Source organism: Onthophagus taurus, chromosome 10, assembly GCF_036711975.1.
Source record: "Onthophagus taurus isolate NC chromosome 10, IU_Otau_3.0, whole genome shotgun sequence".
In the NCBI taxonomy this organism is placed as follows: domain Eukaryota; kingdom Metazoa; phylum Arthropoda; class Insecta; order Coleoptera; family Scarabaeidae; genus Onthophagus; species Onthophagus taurus.
Window position 1 is genome coordinate 1655129 of NC_091975.1, and position 23763 is coordinate 1678891.

The following is a 23763-nucleotide window of genomic DNA, read 5'->3' on the forward strand; positions in this document are numbered from 1 at the left end:
CCATATACGCCTAGTAAAAGATAGTTTGGGAAGCTTCTTTACGAATTTTTTTATCCTAATAATAAGTCAAAATTAAAAATTAAATACACTTTTTTTATTTCAATGAAATGCATTTTGCTATTTTACAAAATATAAAAGACGGCATCTAAAAATACGTTTAAATAATACTAGCAAATATATGTATAGGAAATATTTCAGTACATTTTTTTCATGATATTACAAATATTATTACAAATTATTATTATTAGACATCATTATAAAATCCATTTTTATTCATTGATATTATTTTTATTTTTGCGAGGTTTCAAACGAATAATTTTATTGATTTTTTTAATAATCTTTATGTACAAAAAAATCGTTTTAAACCTCTTCCAATAAATGTTTACTTATAAAAGATTAATACCACAGATAAACGCGTTTTTCGCATATAATAAAAAAAACAAAAAATGGATAATCATAACACAACATATTTTTACAAGAACATCTTAAGATACTGTCGATAATTAGCGCTATTTTTTTAATATAAATTAATTGAGCTTTTTTAATGTTTTTAAGGAATTAAAATAAAATATCCGTGGTGTTATTCCCCGCACTAAACGCGATCGGTTGGAAATTTTCATCATTTAACACTTTTTCATCTTCATTCCCAGTTGTTTCGGGTGATTTTACGGCACTTGATGGTGATGTTATTGTTGTTGGTTTCATTCCTAATTGGAAATCTTCTATTTGATTGGCTGTTTTTGACTTATACGTAGCTAAAGTACAGCCTAAAATAAAATAAAAAGATATGTTACGCAACATCGCGTGATAAAAATAAAGATATGTTTTTACATAACGATTATTGCGTACGCAATTAAAAACAGATAAATGAAATAATAACAATTTGTGTGTTTATTTTACAAGATAATTTTTTAAAAATATTTTTTTATTTACCAGATAAACTTGGAACGCTATGTCCTACACTGGACTTGGAATTTGTTGCCAATTGAGTCGTTGGATTTTCGTCTCCAATAATTATCGAGCTCTCTGATGGATAGAAAAAGACGTCTGGTTCTGATTCCACAAATTTTATACTCATCTACAACAAAGAATACGATTTTAATCGTGTTAACATTTAATTCTTATATTTTTTATGGATTATACAGGGAGTTAGCGCTCACTCTACCGTGAGTATCATTACTTTGAAAGACGTTTCGATGTCTTCGTACAGTTATAATTATTTTTTTTGTTGCACGAAGACATTTAATTAACTGTAACATTTTCTTATACATCTTAAGGAAACCAAGGAAATGATTCGATTTCTCAAAAACCAATTTATAACGCAACAGATCTAAATTTAAATTCACGCACTTTCTACCTCATTGTTTACACTTTCTTTCTATTACCCGACCGGGTAATGTACAAAAAATCGATAGAAAGTCTTTTTCCACCAGGTCTTTTTAAACCAATTACATTTATCTACAAATTATTATTAACTTTACCATCTGACGATCATTAAAACATCATTACTTTCAAAAAATGTTATATAAAACTAAACAAATCTTGTGTACTTTATAGGTTGTTTAAAATCGACGCATTCCACCGTGAAGACCTCGACTTCGGGCCGAGGTGGTTGACCAGCAACAGCAGCAGCCAACAAGAGTAACAACAGTAGAAGCAAAGAGGACGGGGCAGGATGGTCGCCATAGACCCAGCCAGGTAGGTCATACGTAACACGAAGACCTCGGGATGGCAACGCAAAGAACTGGAACCGCACATTCCTTCGGTTCTTCAGACCCCGTTGATTTGTTTAACACCTGTCTCAACTCTTAAGACGCTTAAGAAAGACGGATTTTTAAGTTGGGTCAAATTTAAAGTTTTATAAGCCCCATAAAACGATAGGATGTAAAGAGTCGGGAGAACAAGTTGAGATACGATGGTAACGGCCTCGAAAGAGATCCGGACTCGTTTCATTGATGTTTCAACGACATTCACTTCCAATGTCATTCACTTTTAAGAGAGTTCATATAACAACTTTAAAAAAAAAACGTTTCCGGTGTGTTTCTGAGACTCAAGAAAGGATTACAACTTAAATGAAGCTTAAAACATTTATGTTGAAAGAAAAATTAGTTGCTGCAACCATTTTTTAATGCATTAATAGAAAGAGCAGAAAATTTCCTACTTTATTGATACGGGTTTAGTTTTTTTGTCCGCACCAAATAAAAGAGTGACTCAGAAAAGTTAATTTCTATGTATTAGGAGTATTTTTTGGCCGACGCCGATAGATATTGACCGGAGAAAATCCCGGATTTAGATATCCCAAAGTGTATTCTTTCCAAAATGATAATGCTATTCGGAGCACGGCGATGTTCTCTATTTTTATTTCGTTGTGGATATCAAGATTACGATTTTAGATAAAAAAAACAATATTTCATAGAGTTTATTTGAAAACGTTTTAAAAAGAGATCATTTAATTTACTTTAATTACTTGTTGCAAAAAAGAAAAAAGAAACATGAACCATGAGAATAATTTTTTACACCAAGTCATTAAAAATGGAATAAAAAAGCGAGGGCAACAAGACGTTAACAAGATCCCGTATGGTTTACGTTAACAGTTATCTTAAACATTTGCCGAAAAAACGGTACTGGAATCGTTTTAAAAAAGAACCACCACACACTCGGGAATGTAACGATGCGTCACCGCATACAAAGAGCTATGTCAGAAAGGAATTTTCTTAAAACAATTTAAAGTGAAGCCACAAAAAAAGATTTTTTTAAATTTTAATAACATAACCAGTGTGAAGTTACCCATAAATTGTTTGTGTATCGATTTTAATGATTAATAGCTTATTAGAAAGATCTCGTGGAGTAGAGCCTAACATAGTTTTGGCGGCGCAGATTTTGGGCGGGAACACCTTAAATTCAGCGAAAACAGTGAAATATATAAAAAAAATCTCTAACTTTAGAGTCCCAAAAATTGAAAACTAATTAACATAACATCAGGTATGATTACCAAATCAGTGTATACTGTCTTCTACACAAAAGTGAATTTTGGTCGTCGCTAAATCATATGGGTAATTAGAAAAGTGCCAGGAGGCTCTTTGAAAAGCAAAATCATATCCATAAGTATAACTTTTTTGTTAATGGTCCGATTTAAGTTTGTGTAATACCTTTTTGGAAAGAGTTCGTCCTGTAGATCATGTCATAGTAATGGCGGCGTGAAATTTTAACAATAACGGTACTTAAACGATTAAAAAAGGTTATAAACAATCATACCCATAAATATAACTTTTTTGCTACTCGTCCGATTTTAACGTGTGACACCTTTTTGGAAAGGGCTCATCCTGTAGATCATGTCATAGTAATGGCGGCGCGGAATTCTAACAATAACGGTAATTAAACGAGTAAAAACGTTATAAACAATCTTACCCATAAATATAACTTTTTTGTTAATTGTCCGATTTTAATGTGTAATACTTTTTTGGAAAGGGTTCCTCCTATAGATCATGTCATAGTAATGACGGCGCGAAATTCTAATAATAAGGGTAATTAAATGATTAAAAACGTTATAAATAATTATATTCTTAGTCCTTTAAACATTGTTAGTAATTGTCCGACTTTTATAATAAGTAAAAACACAGTATATTAATAAAATACTATAATTCATTATTATTAACGACAAGTCAACTGTATATTATATAATTTTTCTGTAAAGATAATAATTATCTAAAACTCGCTACAACAATTATTTACAAAATGAGATCAATTAAATAACATTGTATAAGTAGTCAACTATTAAAATCTAATTTAATTGTAGTTACATTTAGTTGCTACATTAAATTGTATATAAAAATTCATGGCACATTTTTATTGTACCGTATAGGGCCGTTATCCTAAATCGAATAGAAAGACCATTTTTCAAAAAATCGATAAAGTATGTAAAAGTAGAAGGATTGGTAACATTTTCAGATCCTAAAATTGTTTAATTTTTGCAATAATTAATATTAAAATTCAAAATCCCCTCTATAACAGGTTTGGTGTCGTTTACGAGGTTTTCACGTAAGATCAAGATTTTTTTTTTGAAAAAGTAAGGCTCAGTTTGAAAAATACAAAATTAATAGAAGTCTTCAGTTTTGCTAAACTATCAAATAAGCCAATAAAAAAAAGAATGTGTAACGGCCCCATCACAGTTTAAGGTCGGTGTCTACAAAATTCACACAGTTCGTCCAAACTACTTTTGCAGGTATCATGGGCCATCTACGAGCATTACTTGCATTTGAATTCACTATGAACCTCTTCAGCGAAATAGAGACATTTTTCTTGAATGATTTAACTGGTTTATTTGATAATATACAGTCAATCAAATGACAGACAAGAACTCCACAATTGTATTAATCTGCTTGTAAAGGTTAATCTAATTTTCGAAATATGTTTTAAATCTTCCCGGCTGTTGTTAAAGGTCGTATTTACATACTGTGAATTGTATGTTAATGGATCCATATATGTTATTGTATGAGTGATTAAGTCTGCAACATTGACGTCCAATGCCTTTGAAAATAATATTGCAAAATATTATTCTATTACAAAATTATTTAAGTACATATCAGAGATATTTTTATGCTGTAAAAGCGTTTGAAAACTGCTGTAGTATAACTTTCCTTTATTGAGCACGGCTACTACATAGTCTTTCGACAATTTAAGTGGCATTGTAACGTTGTTGTTGGTAATAAAAGAATGACTTTTCTGGCTGATTGTCAAATTTTGTTTTAAATTGTGTTTAATTTTTGGATTCATCACTTTCTTAACAACTTTTCTGTTGTTCCGTAAGCGTTTCGCTCAACTCTCTTCTGGCACTTTGTTTGACTTTTGACTTTGCGTTTATTACACTTCTCGTATTAACAAAACGCGTAATATTTATTAGTTATATTTATTAGTTATTAGTTAGTTACAGACAATTAACAAAAAAGGTATATTTATGGATATGATTGTTTATAACCTTTTTAATTGTTTAAATACCGTTATTGTTAGAATTTTACGCCACCATATGATCTACAGGACGAGCCCTTTCCAGAAAGGTATTACAAACTTAAATCGGACCATTAACAAAAAAGTTATACTTATGGATATGATTTTGCTTTTCAAAGATCCACTTGGCGCCACGTACGTCTGGAAACAGGTTCGTGTTTTGTTACACTTTTCTAATTACCCATATGATTTAGCGACGACCAAAATTCACTTTTGTGTAGAAGACAGTATATGCATTCTGATTTGGTAATCATACCTGATATTATGTTAATTAGTTTTCAATTTTTGGGACTCTAAAGTTAGAGAATTTTTCTATATATTTTACTGTTTTTCGCAGAATTTAAGGTGTTTCCGCCCAAAATCTGCGCCGCCAAAACTATGTTAGGCTCTACTCTACGAGATCTTTCTAATGAGCTATTAATCATTAAAATCGATACACAAACAAAAAAGTTTTTTTTATGGATGGAATTTATGGGTAACTTCACACTGGTATTTTCTTCACCGGCGAGACGATAGCAACAAACCGCCCAGCAACAAACTTTTTCCTTTATATTTCCACCTACTTCTAGGGCCCATATCTTTGTTATTTAGAAAGATAGCGAAAAACTAAGCACACGGTTGGAAAGCTTGGTCTTTTCTCTATCTTAAACCGAGTTTTCGTCCGCCGATATGTTGATAATAAGAGCAAGAAAAAATAAGAAACGTCGCGCTGCATTCAATTTACCTTAAAATTACCAAACTTCATGGCCTTGTGCAGGCGTTACCAGATGGAAATTCAATAAATGGTTTACATATTCGGAAAGAGCTGACCTTGGACTATCTTATTCCGAGTTTTCGTCCGCCAATATCTATCAGCGGCTGTAAGAAAAACCCACCCGAAAAAGCCCCTACCGATAAAAACACGCAAATATTTCTTGCACTAATAACTTTCCTATTTGACAGGGAGAAAACTTTACAACAATATTCAGCTTATGGGAAATTTCCTGCTCTTTCCAACGATGTGTGACACACCGTGATCACACGTTTGCACAATCCTTTTTTCTGACTATGAACTACCTAAACCACAATTTTTGCAGCGGCTAAACCACGCTTAGGTCAATAACTAACTCTCTTGTATGACGGGGAGAAAACTCTAGAACTATATTCATCTTATGGGAAATTTTCTGCTCTTTCCAACGGTGTCCGACGCACTTCGCTTACGCGTTTGCATACGCGTTTTTTAAATTGATGAACTGAGTTAAAATGCAAAGTTGGTAACGTTACCAGATTCAAAACCATCAAAACAGAATGCAACAATTCGAGTCTAAAATCACTCATATTCTTCCAGATTCTGATAAAATAGGTGTAACATGAATCTTTCCTTTTTGAACAGTTTAACATGTTTCTAAACGTAAAACTAAAACTAGAACTAACACTAGCACTATCACTAGAACTAACACTAGACCTAGAACTAGAAACTTTCGGGTTCGCTTCCAACTTGTTTTCTGAAGAAGGTTGCAACATGGCACCCGAAACGTCAAAAATTTTTTCAAAAAACGCACGGCTCAACCCGAAAGTTTCTAGTTCTAGGTCTAGTGTTAGTTGTAGTGATAGTACTAGTGTTAGTTTTAGTTTTATTATCACCGGCCGTGAAACCCTTCGTACTTATATGTTTTTAAACGGTTTTAAATAAATTAAGAGTAAATGAAAAATTATCTGTCAACATGAAATGAAGTTAGGATTCTCTCTCAGGTAAAACTTTGTTCCAATTTTTCCTTCATCATATAAGAAAGTTAGGTTAAGAAGTGATTGCGTTCTGCTACCTGTCTTTCAGGTGCGTTTCTTTTACAGACGCTGGCAGATATTGACGGCGTCTGTAAATGAAAATTCGAAATAAGACAGGTCAAGGTTAGCTCTTTTCGAATATGTAAACCATTTGTTGAATTTCCTTCTAATAAGGGCTGCAAATTTTTCGCTATTTTTCTAGATAACGAAAATATTGGACCGAAAAGTAGACGGAAATACAAGTGGAAAGTTTGTTGCTGGGCTGAAAAACGATTGTGCAAACGTGTGATTGAGATGTGTTATATACCGTTGAAAAGAGCAGAAAATTTCCCATAAGATGAATATAGTTCTAGAGTTTTCTCCACGTCATATAAGAGAGTTATTCACCCAAGCGTGGTTTAGCCGCGGCAAAAATTCGTGGCAGCGCGACGTTTCTTATTTTTTTTGCTCTCATTATCAACATATCGGCGGAGGAAAATAGCGGTTTAAGATACAGAAATGACCAAGCTTTCCAACCGGGTGCTTAGTTTTTCGCTAGCGTTATAAATAACAAAGATATCCGTCCGAAAAGTAGATGGAAATACAAAGGTAAAGTTTGTTGCCAACTGTAGACTCTTTTTCAGGAGCGTTTTTTTTACAGACGCTGACAGATATTGACGGACGAAAACTCGGAATAAGATAGTCCAAGGTCAGCTCTTTCCGAATATGTAAACCATTTATTAAATTTTCGTCTGGTAACGGCTGCACAAGGCCGTGAAGTTTGGTAATTTTAAGGTAAATTGAATGCAGCGCGACTTTCCTAATTTTTTTCGCGCTCTCATTATCAACATATCGGCGGACGAAAACTCGGTTTAAGATAGAGAAAAGACCAAGCTTTCCAACCGTGTGCTTAGTTTTTCGCTATCTTTCTAAATAACAAAGATATGGGCCCTAGAAGTAGGTGGAAATATAAAGAAAAAAGTTTGTTGCTGGGCGGTTTGTTGCTATCGTCTCGCCGGTTAATTTTTCTCAACATGATGTTTGTTTATAAACAATTTACGGTTCAATAACGCACATTGTATTCTTACACAGCTGACACGGTTAGGTCATGTCGCTTTTGCTGACTATATCGAAAGTCGATTATAAATAAAACTCGATTATAAATAAAACGCTAGTTTATATTTTCACATTTTTTCGGTCGAGGGTTAACGTTTCTCCTTGAAAACTTTAGATAACCACAAGTAAACAATGTAGAGTCTCTTTTCGTTTTCATTTCATTCTTTTTTACGTCATATCGTAACGAATTTTAAACCGTATTGTTAAGTATTTAAAAAAAACACCTATTGTACTTGTATCAATTCGTGTCATCGTGCGTGGTCGTCGACATCGTTGTTGTTTCGCATCGCCGATTTCTTAGACAATACAACTTGTAAAAATATAAATCTCTTAATTAACCGCGACTATTTAATTTCATTCATTGATTCAATACAATTTCTTCTTAGAATAAGAATCAGCAACCTCTATTAATAAGAATATTTATGTTTGTTCGGTTAGTTTTAAAACATTTTTAAAATTTCTGGTCAACCAACTCGCAGCATAAAACCCGGTAGTAACCGGAAGAGATTCAAAAGACCGGAACGAAATTGCGGTATAGTTTCTATTTATTTATGTGTTTATCGAAAAATTTTATACGTTGCTGAAAAAAAAAGTAATGATAAATAATTTGTTTTAATAGATTTGGAGGGTGTGTTGGAGTTGTGTGAAAATGAGTAGGAGGAGAATTGGTTGAGTCATCACCCAGATCAATAAAATTGTCTGCAAACCTGGCCGAACCACCCAACTCCATTAAATTCTATTATATTCAGGTTTATTTCAATTAAAATCGATATCGACGTCTCCCATTGTATTAGATTTGTTGTACTAATAACTGAAATGTCTCACAATTAATCGTAGAAAGTCGATTGATCAAGAAGTTTTCCAATCAAGAATTTTTATTTCTCCACTTATTGATATCTATTTATTTATCGAGTGGAAGTTTCTTAGTTCATTGTTTATGTTTACCAAATATAGAGTATCTAAACGTTTTTGGAATTTAGGTCATTATTTCCGGGCTTTAAAAATAAAATTTGATTTAGAATATGTTTTTAATTCGTCCTCGACCTGTACAATTTTTGGGTCGAGATTACCATGTAGCAACATCCGTTTTCGTATTAAATCGCGAACGCGGCCTTCCATTAAAATCATTCTTCGTTTATAGTAAGTAGGGTGAGTAACTTCCGGGAAAGTGTCAACTTGTCTATTTATTTTCGGACTAACTAATCGGATCGCCAATTACCGATTAAAGGAGAGGTGTAGTAGAGAAAGTTCGTCTTCTTCAAACTTTAATTACAACAATAAAACTAATAATTATAAGAAAAATTAATAATTACCTTTGGTTTTTTCTTTTTCTGGTTAAGACTAGATTTGCCGTCAATGACGACGTTATCGTTAACAAAAGTAACCAATAAAGGACTTGGTGGTCCATCCAGCGATTTCTCCCAGTCGTCGTCATCAACATCGAGAGATGTTGATTCCCACGTGGCACCAGGTAATAAAATTATTCCTGCTTCGCCGGTCTAAAAAAAAAAAATAATACAAAAATTATATCAAAAGGATGAGTCATTAGATTTAAAATTGGTAACAAAAGAGTTCCTTTTGCAATTAGAATTGCAAATAGACCGAATATAAATTGCTAATTATAAAGAATTTATTAATAAACCGTTTAGTTTTAATGAGATTTTGCTGCTTTTATTGTGAGTCATCTAATAAAATTGTTTGTAAAAGTTTAAAATGAAATGAAATGAATGATATGGGGGAAGTGATTATGACTGGGAAGAAGATAACATCGATTCTAAAATAGTTTTATCAGAATCATCTAAACGAAAAAAAGATAAACGAGAAACTGATACGATTAACAGAGGGTAGTGGCATAAAACATGCTCTACCTATAGTTCGTTTTTTTTCTATAATACTTGTCAATGTAAATTATTTAGGGTTTCTGTTGGTATTATCTAGGACCCTTATAAAATTTATGTTGTTTTCATGATTTTTAGTAACATTGTCAGTAACTAATTAATTGAGGTTAAAATACTAATACATTTTTAGATAAATACGATTTTGACGAAGTACATATTTGTTATAAAAACGTGCTACAAAGTAATTAAATAGAATAAAATACCTTTTCCAGGTAAGTAAATGGCAAATAAACACCCCACAACACTTTTTATGCACCTTTTCTTTTTGAATAACGAAAGCCCAAACGTCAATGTGACATATTTACTTCAAAACATGATAAAACAAAACTTCCTGTTAATTTTGCCAACTTTACAACAATTTGACAGGTATGGGGTCATACACACTTATTAAATTTAGAGAAAATTTTTATGTCAAACGATATATGCAAGTATATGCATGAACACAAAGTAAAAGAAATATTTTGATCAATTTTATATTTTGCGTAATTTGAAGTGAAAAATAGCAAATATTCAAACGAAATAATTTCGCGGCTTTTCTGTGACGTAGGAACCGCACTGCCTAAAACAAGTTAAATTGTCCGTTAGATAGCGCTTGCGGTGTGACAGTGTCAAAATAAAACCATGGATGTAATAGAGTGTCTCTATTACATCCATGAACAAAACATAATAAACATAACCTACAAACACTATCTCTTTTCAATACAACCTAAATGACGTTCATCTCTTTCTCGCATTTGAGCGGGGAGCAGGGGACGCAAAAGCGAGAATCGTACGTCATCAACGCGGGAATTTTAAAAGCGCAAATGTGTATATAAATTTTCAATAATTTTTTTAACAATGACTTTGTTCGAAAATAAAAAAAAGAAAAATAACGGTAACTATATTTTTATATAAACTTTCAGAAAATATAATAAAAAAAAATCGTGTATAACCCCATTATAGAAAAAAAATGAACTATATGCATCTTTAATCGGCAGTGCCCAGTGGCATCCATCGCAACCAGTGTTGTTAAATACCCGGGTATTTATTTTCAAGGGAAAATTCCCTGGATATATACCCGGAGCTTTGATTATATATAATATGGATTGAGCCAACGAGAGAGATAACTTGCGCAAGGTGATCGAACCGAGATAGACATAGAAGCGTACTGACATATAATGGGCGTGCGTTAATTTTGGCGGTAAATTTAAAACAAAATTAATGACTATAGTCCGTTAGACTTTGCTACGCACAAAGCCTACGCAGTTCCCATATAGGCGGTAAATTGTTGATTTGGTTTAAATTAGGAAATAAATGAAGAAAAATATAAGTACCATAATTTCGGATTCCTACAATGACGGTAAAATTGCATGAAAGTACTGACCGAATACTCATTGGGCGTGGGGTAAGATTATGTTGAACCCAAATTGTTCATCACAGTCCTGGAGAGTGCATTTAAACAACTGGATTGGACCCAAAAAGGTATAAACATTGATGGCAATACCTAAGTAATTTGCGCTACGCGGACGATATAGTCCTTATTTCGGATAGTCTTGGAGAGATGAAACTGATGCTGAACGTATACAGGAGGCGTGTGCAAGAGTCGGGCTAAATATCAACAAAATTTAGGACAAATCTTGTTCCAAGCTCTAACATCAATATTGGTGATAATGAATACTTCTATCTTGAATACTTTCGATGGTATGTCATTAATCCCTGATGCCTTTCCATGTTTTGACGCAGTGATTGCGTTTTGAACCTCACTAATTGATATAGGTTCCATGACACTATCCTTTCTTTGGCGTGACGGACTGCTGTCTATTTGCAAATCAGTTTTTCCTGTTCCATCTCAGCATAGAGCTACGTGCGATTTGTGCCTTTGTCTTAACTGTCTAATAAATTTATACACATTCCTGGTGTTATTAGCTTTAAGTGTACATATATTTCGGAAAAGTTTATATTTTCACTACCGACCATTCTCCTTTACGTAATACTCTTCGAAAATATTTAACGATTTCTTTAATGCTTGAAAAACAACTTTGAATGTCCTAAATTGAGTATCAGTCTAATATTAATGACTAAATTCAGTTTTTGTGCTTCATTAATTCTTGTTGTTTAATTCTTTTCTAGTCATATTGCACTTCCATCAAATCCAAGATTCCAAGATCCATGAGATTGTTGATTTCTAATTGAAAATTAAGATCTAATTATTCTTCTTCTTTTATTCAGGTTGTAACCTGTTTTTTACGCATCATTCATGGTGTTTTATTAGAGCTGGAAATCCAACTTCCTGGTCTTCCGGGATCTCTTAGCTAATCTTTGGTCTCTTGCTGTTTTAATCAGCCAGGTTTCTTCCATTCTTTGGAAGTATTCATTAAATTTTTTTATTTTTCCCCTAGCAAATATCATGAGATCTCCGAGTCCACAAAATTCTTTTACAATTTTGTTCCTTACTCTATCTCTTCTTGTCTTTTCCACTATTGTTCTTAAAGTACTCATCTCTGTTGGTTCGCATCGCAGCCATATATCTTGGCCATGAGGTTCATCAGGAAACTTAGAGACATCTTCATGAGCGATATTCCTGTATATTTGAAAAGAAAGGTTTTCAATCAATGCGTGCTTCCTTTGGTTATGACATACGGTTCCGCAACTTTAACATTAACGGTGGCCATTACCAGGAGGCTCAAAGTAACGCAAAGAAAGATGGAGAGGTGGAAAGATGGAGACCACATACGAAATGAAGACCTACGAAAAACTGGCGTAAATGATGCGGTCAACATTGTGGCAAAGCTCAAGTGGAACTGGGCGGATCATCGTCGCAAGAATGTAGAATGAGCAGTGGTTACCTGATAATAATACGTCTTCGATCGTTGACAATTCCTCGTCTTCAACGCTCATTTCATCATGTTCCTCTACATTTTTGTCCGAATCTGTTATATTTTTACTTGTATCACTTTTATATGTACTGTTTGGGTATTTACCCAGCGCCCATCACTGATCGCAACACTATATCTAGAACTAGAAACATTTGGATTTAGCCGTCTTAAGAGACGTACGTCTAGTGTTAGTTCTAAATAAATACCTGTCTAACTTAAAGGTTGTCTTTGGATTTTCTATGCGGAGAATGACGAAATGATGAGGTTAATCACATTATTAATCTTTAGAATGAAAGCCTTTTAATATTTAGGTAATTAGAACTTTGCCTATAACCTAATCTTTGATAACTTTTTGGATTAGCTGACTAAACTCCAACTAAAATATAGGAGGTCGCAAATAAAATCCGTTGCTGATCGATGTTTTATGTGAAATGTAACAAATGGAATATTCCAAGAATAACTGCAGTCATACTCATAACTCATAAGTCAACAAAAAATAGTAGAATATTGTAAAAATAATAATTTAAAAGATTAATCCAAATCAATATAATTAAATTGACATGCGTTTTTAAAAATATATGGCTAAAACTGTTTTGCATGAAATAGAAAGAAAGAAACACTATTATTATGCAAAACCTTTATGTGACTTCAATGCACGCGTCTTGAGAATTAACATGGACTTTTAATTCAAAGAAAACGCCAGATTATAGGATGATTTAAGTTATATTTAAAAAAAAATGAAATAGGAAATAGTATATTAACCCTTTGTGTCCCAAGAAGTCAAAAATGTTGAAACTTTGTGACAGAATTAAAAAAACGCAAAATATGCAATCCCCCATTCCAGGGGGGATAATGGTACTTGAGATGATATAAAAATAATACATTTTTTATTACGTTAGAAAATAAGTAACACTTGCTTTATCAAAATCACATTATGACATTCAGAAAAACAGTTTTTTCTTTCATTACAACATAAATAAACATTGCACGTAGTACATTTTGAGTGGGGTTTAGCTTTGGCAGAACAATTTTCACACCTTCCTCTTTCTTTTGAACTTGCGCTAAGACATTTTTGTGGGCGCAGTAAATTTGAATATTTATTTATCAGACCTGTATTTACAGAACGACGAAATCTGATAGAACATTGAGAAAAAACATATCGAGCAAAAACTAACATTTTCGCATAATCTGGGAAGCCGTATTTATTGAAATTAAGGAATGAGACTTATTCTAAATTAAAGCTCAAAGCTTTCTCTTAACAATGATGTATAATAATTGTTGGGTTGGATTGGAAAAATATTGAGAAAAAAAATGTTGAAACAAAACTTACATTTTCGTATAACCTAAACCTGTCAAAAAAGATGCTAATTTAAAAATTCCTGGAAGCCGTATTTATTGAAATTAAGGAATGAGACTTATTCTATATTAAAGCTCAAAGCTTTCTCTTTAAAATGATGTATAATAATTGTTGGGTTGGATTGGAAAACTATTGAGAAAAAAAATGTTGAAACAAAACTTACATTTTCGTATAACCTAAAAGTGTCAAAAAAGATGCTAATTTAAAAATTCCTGCAAGCCGTATTTATTGAAATTAAGCAATGAGGCTTATTCTAAATTAAAGCTCAAAGCTTTCTCTTTACAATGATGTATAATAATTGTTGGGTTGGATTGCAAAAATATTGAGAAAAAAAATGTTGAAACAAAACTTACATTTTCGTATAACCTAAACCTGTCAAAAAAGATGCTAATTTAAAAATTCCTGGGAGCCGTATTTATTGAAATTAAGGAATGAGACTTATTCTAAATTAAAGCTCAAAGCTTTCTCTTTACAATGATGTATAATAATTGTTGGGTTGGATTGGAAAAATATTTAGAAAAAAAATGTTGAAACAAAACTTACATATTCGTATAACCTAAAAATGTCAAAAAAGATGCTAATTTAAAAATTGCTGGGAGCCGTATTTATTGAAATGAATGAGACTTATTTTAAATTAAAGCTCAATGCTTTCTTTTTGATCTGTAATAATACTATGGTCACATCTGGACGAATAAGTTTAAATATACCTAAAAATCCTACAATGCGAATTGTGTCATTTTTTATACAGATTCTTTCTTGTATAGTAGAAAGTACCGACAGCTCTAAATGCGCCGAATAGATGCCTACAGTTTAAAATGAGTGTTTAAAACTACCGGTACTTTAAAGTACCGTCGGGACACAAAGGGTTAAAAAACAAGTTTCGTAAGACACGTTTGAAATGCACAAATTCAAGTTGAAAAACGATTGGCGAAGCCACGAGTTTTTTAATGAATGAGTGCTTTAAGTCTTATGAAACGTGTTTTTTATGCTATTTTTTGTAATTCGCGTTTTTATCCCTTTTTTTTAACAAAAATAAAATAAATTTTGACAATGTAGGGAAATAGCTATGCAGCAGTTGGTAACACCGTAACACTTGAAAATAGAAATTTGAATTGACAATTAGAAACTGTCCAAACACAAAATGTATTCACCTGAAAAAAATTTTTCATGTACACCTCCCAAAATAAGAGAAATTGCTCAGAGTTCAATGTCCTCATCATTGTGGACTTTGTATTCGATGCTAAGAACGTGTTTAAACATCCATAGACAAAAATTGTCACATTGACAACTAGAAAAATTAATGACCCAATGTCACCAACTTGAACTGGTTCCATAAAATGTTACTAAAATCTCATCACAGCATCGGATGCTGTAAGGAGTGTCATTACAGCACCCGTTTGAGTACTGTAATAGCTTTCATTACCGTCGCGAATTACAAAAAAACTATTGTGGAATTAGGAAATGTTTCTCTACATTCCCGGGTTTGTTCCGGTCAATTAAACGTTTCAGTTCAATGGAAAATGTCATAAGTAGAGCAACGTTATTGATTTTTTGATACACACCGTTTCCTAATAACTTATGAGTCACATTTAAAACGTTGAAATATCGTGACATATTATTTCTAATCCATGATGATTGATATAAAAAAAAGTTGGTGTAATTATCTTGCTTAGTAATTTTTTAAAAAATTTTCTAAGTAGACATTTCCAATCTTGGTTTAAATACCCGAGGTGAAAGTTGTTGTATAAGTGCAGTTTTCACACAAACGTTGTTTCATTTGATTAGTTTTTCATAAAATTTTTATTTTAAAATTGTTTTAGTTTGCATTAAAGTTAATTGACCTGGAAATATGTAGAATGTTTTAACGGCCTTGTCAGGGCCCCAAGCGGTGTTATTTTCACGTGGAAACGAACGTCGAGAGAAATTGCAGAGGTCGGATTATGAATACTTAACGATTTTGATACCATTAGAGTCAATGACGACCTACTTTTTCGTTTCAACATGAAGGAAATCGAATTGATCCGTGTTTTTTTAATACAAAAAAAACTTTTACTTGTTCTAGTTAAATTTATAAAATTTTCTGATATGATATAAAATATTTGTATTACAAATACGATCAACAATTGAGGCCATTTACACTTTCTAACAGGTTTTAGAACTCGACTCATTAAAATTACACTAAAGTAAGTTATAAATTCACAACATAAAGAAGTTATAACCCACTAACCAAGTTACTTTCATCGTATTGATTACTATAATTACTACCATAACTTTAATTAAGTTTATATCTCGATACAAAAAAAAGTATTAATTTTCATGTTGGGGCTGAAAAAGAGATACTTTCATATCTAATCTTTAACTTCAGTTGCTGTTACATGAAGTCTATTTTTCCTGAAATTGATTAGATAACAAAATCGAATAATTTTTTGCAAAAAAATCTCATTTTGTATACAAAGGATTTTTATTTCAATTTTAATCAACTTATTCCAGTCTAATTTCGAAAAACCAATATCTTTATCAGAAAAAAAAAACGATAAGACGAGCGTATTGAATAACAGTTGTGTTACTCATCGTGCGTAAATAAAACCGCACAACACCAAGGTTAAAAGCAATAACTAAAATGTTTAGTACAAAGAATTCATAGAAAAGTTTTAAAATCGAATAAAGATGGCTTTCAAATTGTTTTGTCGCATATGTTAACCATCTGCGACATTAGTAGGATACAAAACATTAAAAAAAATTCAAGGTTAAACCAAACGTTTACAACTTTTTTTTTGTCGATGAGGATCTTTGGAGTAATTTCTAAAATTAACGTATTTTTTGTATGTTACGAAACTTAATTACAAAATAATGTCTAAAATTCATAAAAATGTTATCATATCTATAGAATTTTATCATTTCGTCATCTTGTTAAAGTTTCAGATGCAATTAACTAATTTTGTTGTATTAGTTATCGTTTTTAGTGATCTTATCGATAGTTTATGTTATTCTAATAAATTAATAGAGAAAACTTTATATAGTTCATTTTCTTTCTATAATACCTGCCAAATTGTTGTAAAGTTGGCAAAATTAACAGGGAGTTTTGTTTTATCATGTTTTGAAATAAATATGTCACACTGACGTTTCAGCTTTCGTTATTCAAAAAGAAAAGGTGCATAAAAAAATGTTGTGGGGTGTTTATTTGCCATTTATTTACCTAGAAAAGGTGTTTTGTTCTATTTAATTACCTTGTAGCACGTTTTTACAACAAATGTACTTCGTTAAAATTGTATTTATCTAAAAATTTATTAGTATTTTAACCTCAACTATTTAGTTACTGAAAATGTTACTAAAAATCAGGAAAACAACATAAATTTTATAAGGGTCCTAGATAATACCAACAGAAACCCTAAAAAATTTACATTGACAAGTATTATAGAAAAAAAAAACGAACTTATACATGATGGAGCAAAATGTAGTTTATGTTTTTAAAATAATATCGTTCATTCTCTTGGCGAGCAATGCACAAATTGCGCCTTTCAAAGAAGTTTTTGGAATCTTGCGAAATTCCAGTGATGACGATCTCAGTTAAAGCTTGAAGAATTCGAGGTTGTAACTTTGTTTCGAGGTTGAACTTTGTATACATCAGCTTTGAGTCATCCCCACAGGATTAGACAGTCTTGAACGTAATTAACTTATGTAATCACAATTTGTATGATACTGGCTCCAAACTGGTCGATATTAAAAGGAGACAATTTTACAGGTTCTAGAATTATACAAAACCAAATGATGCAACGATGAGTACTTGTGGGTATTGAAGAATAGATGGAGAAGCAGCCCCGGATCTAGGGGGGGGGCAAGCCGGGGTCTACGCCCTGGGCGGCCAATTCAGAGGGCGGCCAAATCCACACTTTACAGACGAATAGACAACTTATCATTTACTTAACTTTGACCACGGAATAAATAATAGTACAAGTATGTTCTATGTGGTACAGGAGGTTGGCTAATTGCGAAAGGGTTCAAAGATCTTGACTCATATTTTCTAAGACCAAAAAATGCGTGCTGCAAGATTTACCAGAAACCGTCTTCTACCACCACATCTGCATTGTGTAATTCGATATGTAAAAAGAACTGTCGATGTGTGTGAAATAAAAGAAAGTTTAATTGATTTCATAGAAATTGCTGGAAAGACAGGAGAGGACATTTGTGAACAGATTTTAGAAAAATTGGCAGTTGATGATTAATAATAATATATATATGATATAATAATGGGTCCAATATGGCCGGAATCCATAAAGGAGTACAAGCCAAGATTGCAGAAAGGAATGAGCTGGCCGAGTTCGTACCGTGCTTGGCTTACTCCTTAAATCTTGTATGTGTTCATTCTGCCTCATCATGCCAGGAAGCTATTAACTTATTTGGACTGATTCAAAAAGTATATTGCTTTTTTGTTGGCTCCACTACTAGGTGGGACATTATGAAAAAATACGTTAAAACAAATTTAAAAGGAAGTAGTCAGACGAGATGGTCGGCGAAATATGTTGCTGTGAATTACATAATTTGCCAGAAATAGCATGCTCCAGCATCTCATGCTCCAGAAGCTAAATACGAGGCAGTTTATCTCTTAACTGCTATAAAGGATTTTAAATTTATTCTTAATTTACCTATTTGGGCGAATAATTATCCTTGCTTCCCGAAGATATTATCCTTGCCCGTTCCGTCGCACTAATAGATAGTCTGCTCAAAACTTTGCAAAAAATAAGACAAAATCCAATGGAATATTGGATAAAAGAGGCTGAAGAAGTTGCTTAAAAAAGTGATGTTGACCCTATTTTGCAAAACAAACGAATTCCAAAACGTGAAAAACATTTCGATGGGATGTGTGAAGACGAATTACAAACATTCCAACCTGTTCAACTATTTTCTAAAGTAATAATGATGGTATTTGATCGAATCATATCAGAAATTAAAAAGAGTGTTAAAAGAACGCTTATCGAGTCTTGCAATCTTAGCGATAGAAAATCGAATTGCACACGAGATAAATTATGACAAGGCCATAGATTTATTTGCTGAACAAAAAGCTCGAAGAGTAAAATTTTAATTTCAATTCACAAATGCAATAATATATTTGATTTTTATTTTTATTATACATATTTTTATTTTAAATCCTATCTTGTGCTGTGTATAAAATATATATCCTACACGTTCATGTCTATATATCTGTAAATAAATAGGCTTAACACAGAAAGAACAGCGATGGATGCATTCTTTCCGGAAGGCCTATGTAGGCTATGTCCAAATGTCAATCAATTAGTAGACATCTGATAGCTGAAATTATATAGATGATAAATGATAAAGGTAAAAATAAATATAAGTGGGCGAGGGCGGCATTTATCAGTTTTTGCCCCGCCTAAAAAAAATTCAGGATCCGGGGCTGTGGAGAAGATCCTATTAATATCCTTTATTACCCATCTTTCCAATGACAGGGAAAGGAAAAAGTTTGAAGCAATATGTCAAAACCGGTAGTTACTTCCATCCAACTTCCAAATCTTAGTTACTCCAATATTTTGATAGCTAAGTTACTATAGAATCAAATTCCAATAGTAAATCCGACATGTTGAAAAGGTACTGTATGTTACGCTGTTTTGTTGAAACAAAGAGCAGATTGTAAACGATTATAAAAGCATTTTTTTGCACACTAACTTGGAAATCCAACTACATAATCGTTTTGCCCGGTTCTGATTCTTTATGGTACTTTATATCAGAAATCAAAATCCAAATGAATAAATTCTTAGAGCTTTTGGAGTCCAGATTGAAACTAATTGTAATTATTAAGCCTCAACATTCGCAGAAGCGTCAAAATCAGAAAGTACAGGACATAAAATATAAAATAGACTTTCTTACCTTTGGTTTTTTAACTTTTTGCATTTTCGGTACTCTCACATCATTGGCAACATAATCCGGAACTTCTTTCCTCGTTGTAAAATCAAAAACCAAACAGTTCTGCTGTTCCTGTTTCCTTGGAATACGTTTCAACACTTTAAACACTGGCACATCGTCTTTGTTCTTTTTCGCGCTATCAACAATTTTAACGTCCACTTTTTCGACCACTTTTTCGTCCACTTTTTTCGGCGAACATTGTTCCAAAATTACTTCGGAATTTTTTACGATATTCTTCAAGTTTTCCAATTTTTCACTCGCCACCACTTTATCGTTACGTTCGGGAGGAGGTGGCGATAAAATTTTGTTATTAATAATCGGTGGAGTGGTTGTAATTTCAATTTTTAAGGGTTCCTCAATAGGTACGTTTACGGTTAAAGGTTGCGTTAAAGGAGGAGGAGGAGGGGGTTTTTGTCTGGATTTAGGGGGAAGTTTTTGATGGTTAGTTGAAGTAACCGGTGAGGATCTTTTTAGTTTTGCCGTTTTTTGATTGTTATCGTGAGAAACGGGGAGATGATTTGGTATTTTTGGTTTTGATGAAAAATCAAAAATTAACGGGTTACCAAAGTTTTGATTTTTTGGAATCGTTTTTACATCATCGTCTTGATGTCGATTCGAAATTTTCGTTTCATCATCGGATGATGAGTATGAAGCGTATTCGGTCGAGGAAAACCCGTTTCTTTGTATTTTAATTTCTTTGATGTCTTCGATTTGTGGTTTTGGACTAGAATGAACAATTAAATCTGGTGTATCCGTTAGACTAGATTTTCTTGTTTCATTGTTTTGTTGATTTTGTACCAATGAAACATCCGGAATTTGTGATGGAAGATTTTCTATTATCGGTTTTTTAACGATTTGAATCGGCGAAGACAAAGTTTTGTTAACTTTAGGTTCTGGTGATCTTAAAGTAGGAACATTCGGTGTTGATTTATTTTTTCTTGTGTTCATTTTTTCGACTTCCTTTTTAGCGGGAATCGGTAAAATCGGTTTTTGTTTAACAACCGGTTTTTTCGTTTGTATAATATCTTTAAACGTGGCAACTTTCGCGGCAACTTCCCCAGTATGTAGTGGAGCTTTCGTTCTAAGTTCTGGTCGTTCAAACATTTTTTTCGTTTGATTAACAACATCAAAAGGAGGTTTTTCTTTCTCCGTCATAATTGGCTGGATTCTTTTCGGTCTATTCACTTTCGTGTTTAAATTATTACTAAACGTTTTTATATCGTTTATTTCATTTTTCTTATCAACTTCCTCTTTCCTGTTTGCGTCTAGCATATCTTCGTGCAGTGATTCCCTTTTGGGTTTCACATCAACCATTAAATTATCGATGTTCGACGACGCATTTGAAGAGATATACTCAACGGATCGCGCTCTTTTCATATCTGGTTTCTTCGCCGCCGATTTATAACGATTTGGTATTTGTTTTGAGTAACCATTAGATGTGCTAAATTGGTGATTAAAGTTTTTGTTTTTATTATTGCTTGGCTCGTCTTCTTCGTTATCATCGAGAATGTGTTCTAAAGAAGTAGCTTTTCGCATAGTTAAGATTGAAGGTCTGGTCTTCATGGTTTCGCGCAAGGTCAAGCTCAAATAGCGGTTCTTCAACTTACTTACAATACCTGGACCATATTTTAATTCTTCGGAACTATCGAAGTCGTTGGATGTCTCCGACGTTTCCTCATCTCGGTCCGACCAAATTCTTTCTTGAACCATTTTATCGCCTGCACTTTTAATTGACAATAAATCACATCGCACGTTAACGAGACGTGGTTCCGCGCTGCCGTTCGTAGGACTACTGAGCTCGAGCTCCTGCTGGTGATGTTGTTGCCTCGAAGGCGAACTGCTTGAGGAGCACGTTGAGTTAGGTTGATGTACTTTAGTTGATGTCGACGTCTGGGGGGCAACCAGCTGTGCTGTAGTCGAAGATTTACTTCGTCTCCTCAGTATCAATTCCTTTTTCCACGTGGGCATCTCGGGTTCCGTATCAGATAACATCTTAATTTTAAACTTTTCTTAATTCCTTTAGATTCTAAAAATTATAACTAAGCTTTAAAACTCACTCACAACTCACACCGTTTTTTATCTAATCTGTTTTTTCTGTTTGATTATTTCGGTTTATTTAATACAGGTGTCCGCACGTAATGCTGTTAGTGACGTACTAGTTCTAGGGTTGTTGGATATTGTATCGGACCGGTGATTGTCGTAGAAGAAGGGGTCCCAGTACGCATGTCTTTCACACCCCGTCCCCGGTTTTCGCGGTTCAGGAAATAGAAAGCGAACCCTCCAATGGCCGGATGTGACGCGGGAGATCCGAATCCGACGAGAGGGGCTTTCTATTAGTAAAGATAATCATATTGACAAAAATGATTTTTAGCGCCATCTCTCGGCGAAAATTTTTACCTTACCTTTTAACTACCGTTTTCTTATAAGTTTTCAAATTAATTGAGTTAGTCGTAAATAGATGGCGACATTCCATAAGTAAAGTTTCAAAAATTATTAGTGGCGAAGCCACGAGTTTTTTAATGAATGAGTGCTTTAAGTCTTATGAAACGTGTTTTTTATGCTATTTTTTGTAATTCGCGTTTTTATCCTATTTTTTTAACAAAAATAAAACAAATTTTGACAATGTAGGGAAATAGGTATGCAGCAGTTGGTAACACCGTAACACTTGAAAATAGAAATTTGAATTGACAATTAGAAACTGTCAAAACACAAAATGTATTCACCTGAAAAAAATTTTTCATGTACACCTCCCAAAATAAGAGAAATTGCTCAGTGTTCAATATCCTCATCACCTTGTATTCGATGCTAAGAACATGTTTAAACATCCATAGACAAAAATTGACAACTAGAAAAATTAATGACCCAATCACCAACTTGAACTGGTTCCAGGCAGCACAGAACACGAAGAAATGGGCGGAAATAGGGGAGGCCTATGTCTAGCTGTGGACGCAGAGGGCTGAGTGATGAAGATGATTACTCAAAAAGTTTTTCTCCGTTTTAACGAAACTCGTACGATCAAGGTCAATCCACACTTATCCTTAAGTAACAATAACCCAATTTTCGTGTTTATTTTCGTACCTCACACGATTCCTATCAAGAAGTACTCTAAATAAAACATGTAATTATTTTATCTACATTCGTGATTTTTTTCTTGAGAGTTTTTTAAATCAAATCTTAATCTTCATCGTTAAAAGTATCGATGTCCTCGTTCTAATTTATCTTTTAATTTTTTGTTGTTATTTTTGTTTAGTTTTATGGTTCTCTTCATATCATCAATTCTCTTCGTTTCAACATATAAAAAAGTTAACTTATCATTGCATAAAATTACAAATACCGCTCCAAAGTGATTAAAACCGCAACGATGTAGAACGTAATCCACTTTTTTTATATATTCATTGTAAAAATTCCGTTATTCATTCATTAATTAATCTTCGGAATGTTATGCTTGATAATTATTTTAAAAATTGTAAAATCAAATTCTTTAAATCAACTAAAATCACTTCGTAGGAATTGAGTAAGTTGTTATTCACGAAAAATTTTTTTCCAACTTTATCTTTGGTAATTTCCTGTGACATCAGCGTAAAAAAGGTGTGTTTATTATTGTATGCTGCTCATGTTATCACCATTGTTTATAGTTTGATAAAAATTGTTTGTTATCTTGTTACTTGAAACCCTTAACTATTTGCTATTAACCATGACTCGATTTTTGATTAAACGATTTCTTACCAAATAACTAATAAATTATACTTTTAAGTAGTAAAAGTCGTGGTTTTTGATAACCTTTTGATTTCACTATTCATCATTACAAAATTGCGATATTTCAATTACCACATTAATTTATTTTTTTACAATCTTAATGCAATCATAAAAT

The 23763-nt window shown here is 32.8% G+C and overlaps 1 protein-coding gene and 1 long non-coding RNA gene across 2 annotated transcripts; one reads left to right on the forward strand and one right to left on the reverse strand.

The window, feature by feature from the left end:
• Window positions 1-72: 72 nt before the first annotated feature.
• On the reverse strand, window positions 73-22196 carry LOC111428588 (protein phosphatase 1-binding protein bifocal). The gene is made up of 4 exons (XM_023064175.2): window positions 19857-22196; window positions 9177-9362; window positions 934-1078; window positions 73-767 (listed from the first exon to the last, which is right to left on the reverse strand). Exons 1-4 carry the CDS (start codon window positions 21882-21884, stop codon window positions 559-561), a joined length of 2568 nt encoding a protein of 855 aa, XP_022919943.2. The 5' UTR covers window positions 21885-22196; the 3' UTR covers window positions 73-558.
• LOC139431562 (uncharacterized) lies at window positions 1074-9026 on the forward strand. The gene is made up of 3 exons (XR_011641646.1): window positions 1074-1166; window positions 1558-1698; window positions 8483-9026. It is a non-coding gene; the product is annotated as an uncharacterized lncRNA (long non-coding RNA).
• Window positions 22197-23763: the final 1567 nt, after the last annotated feature.

Excerpts from the sequence above, each read along its gene's own strand:
- LOC111428588 (XM_023064175.2), bottom strand. The coding sequence starts at position 21,884 with ATGTTATCTGATACGGAACCCGAGATGCCCACGTGGAAAAAGGAATTG. Across the intron at positions 9,363-19,856 it reads AAAAAGTTAAAAAACCAAAG|ACCGGCGAAGCAGGAATAAT; the intron begins GTAAGAAAGTCT and ends TTTTTTTTTTAG. Across the intron at positions 768-933 it reads TAGCGTTCCAAGTTTATCTG|GCTGTACTTTAGCTACGTAT; the intron begins GTAAATAAAAAA and ends ATTTTATTTTAG.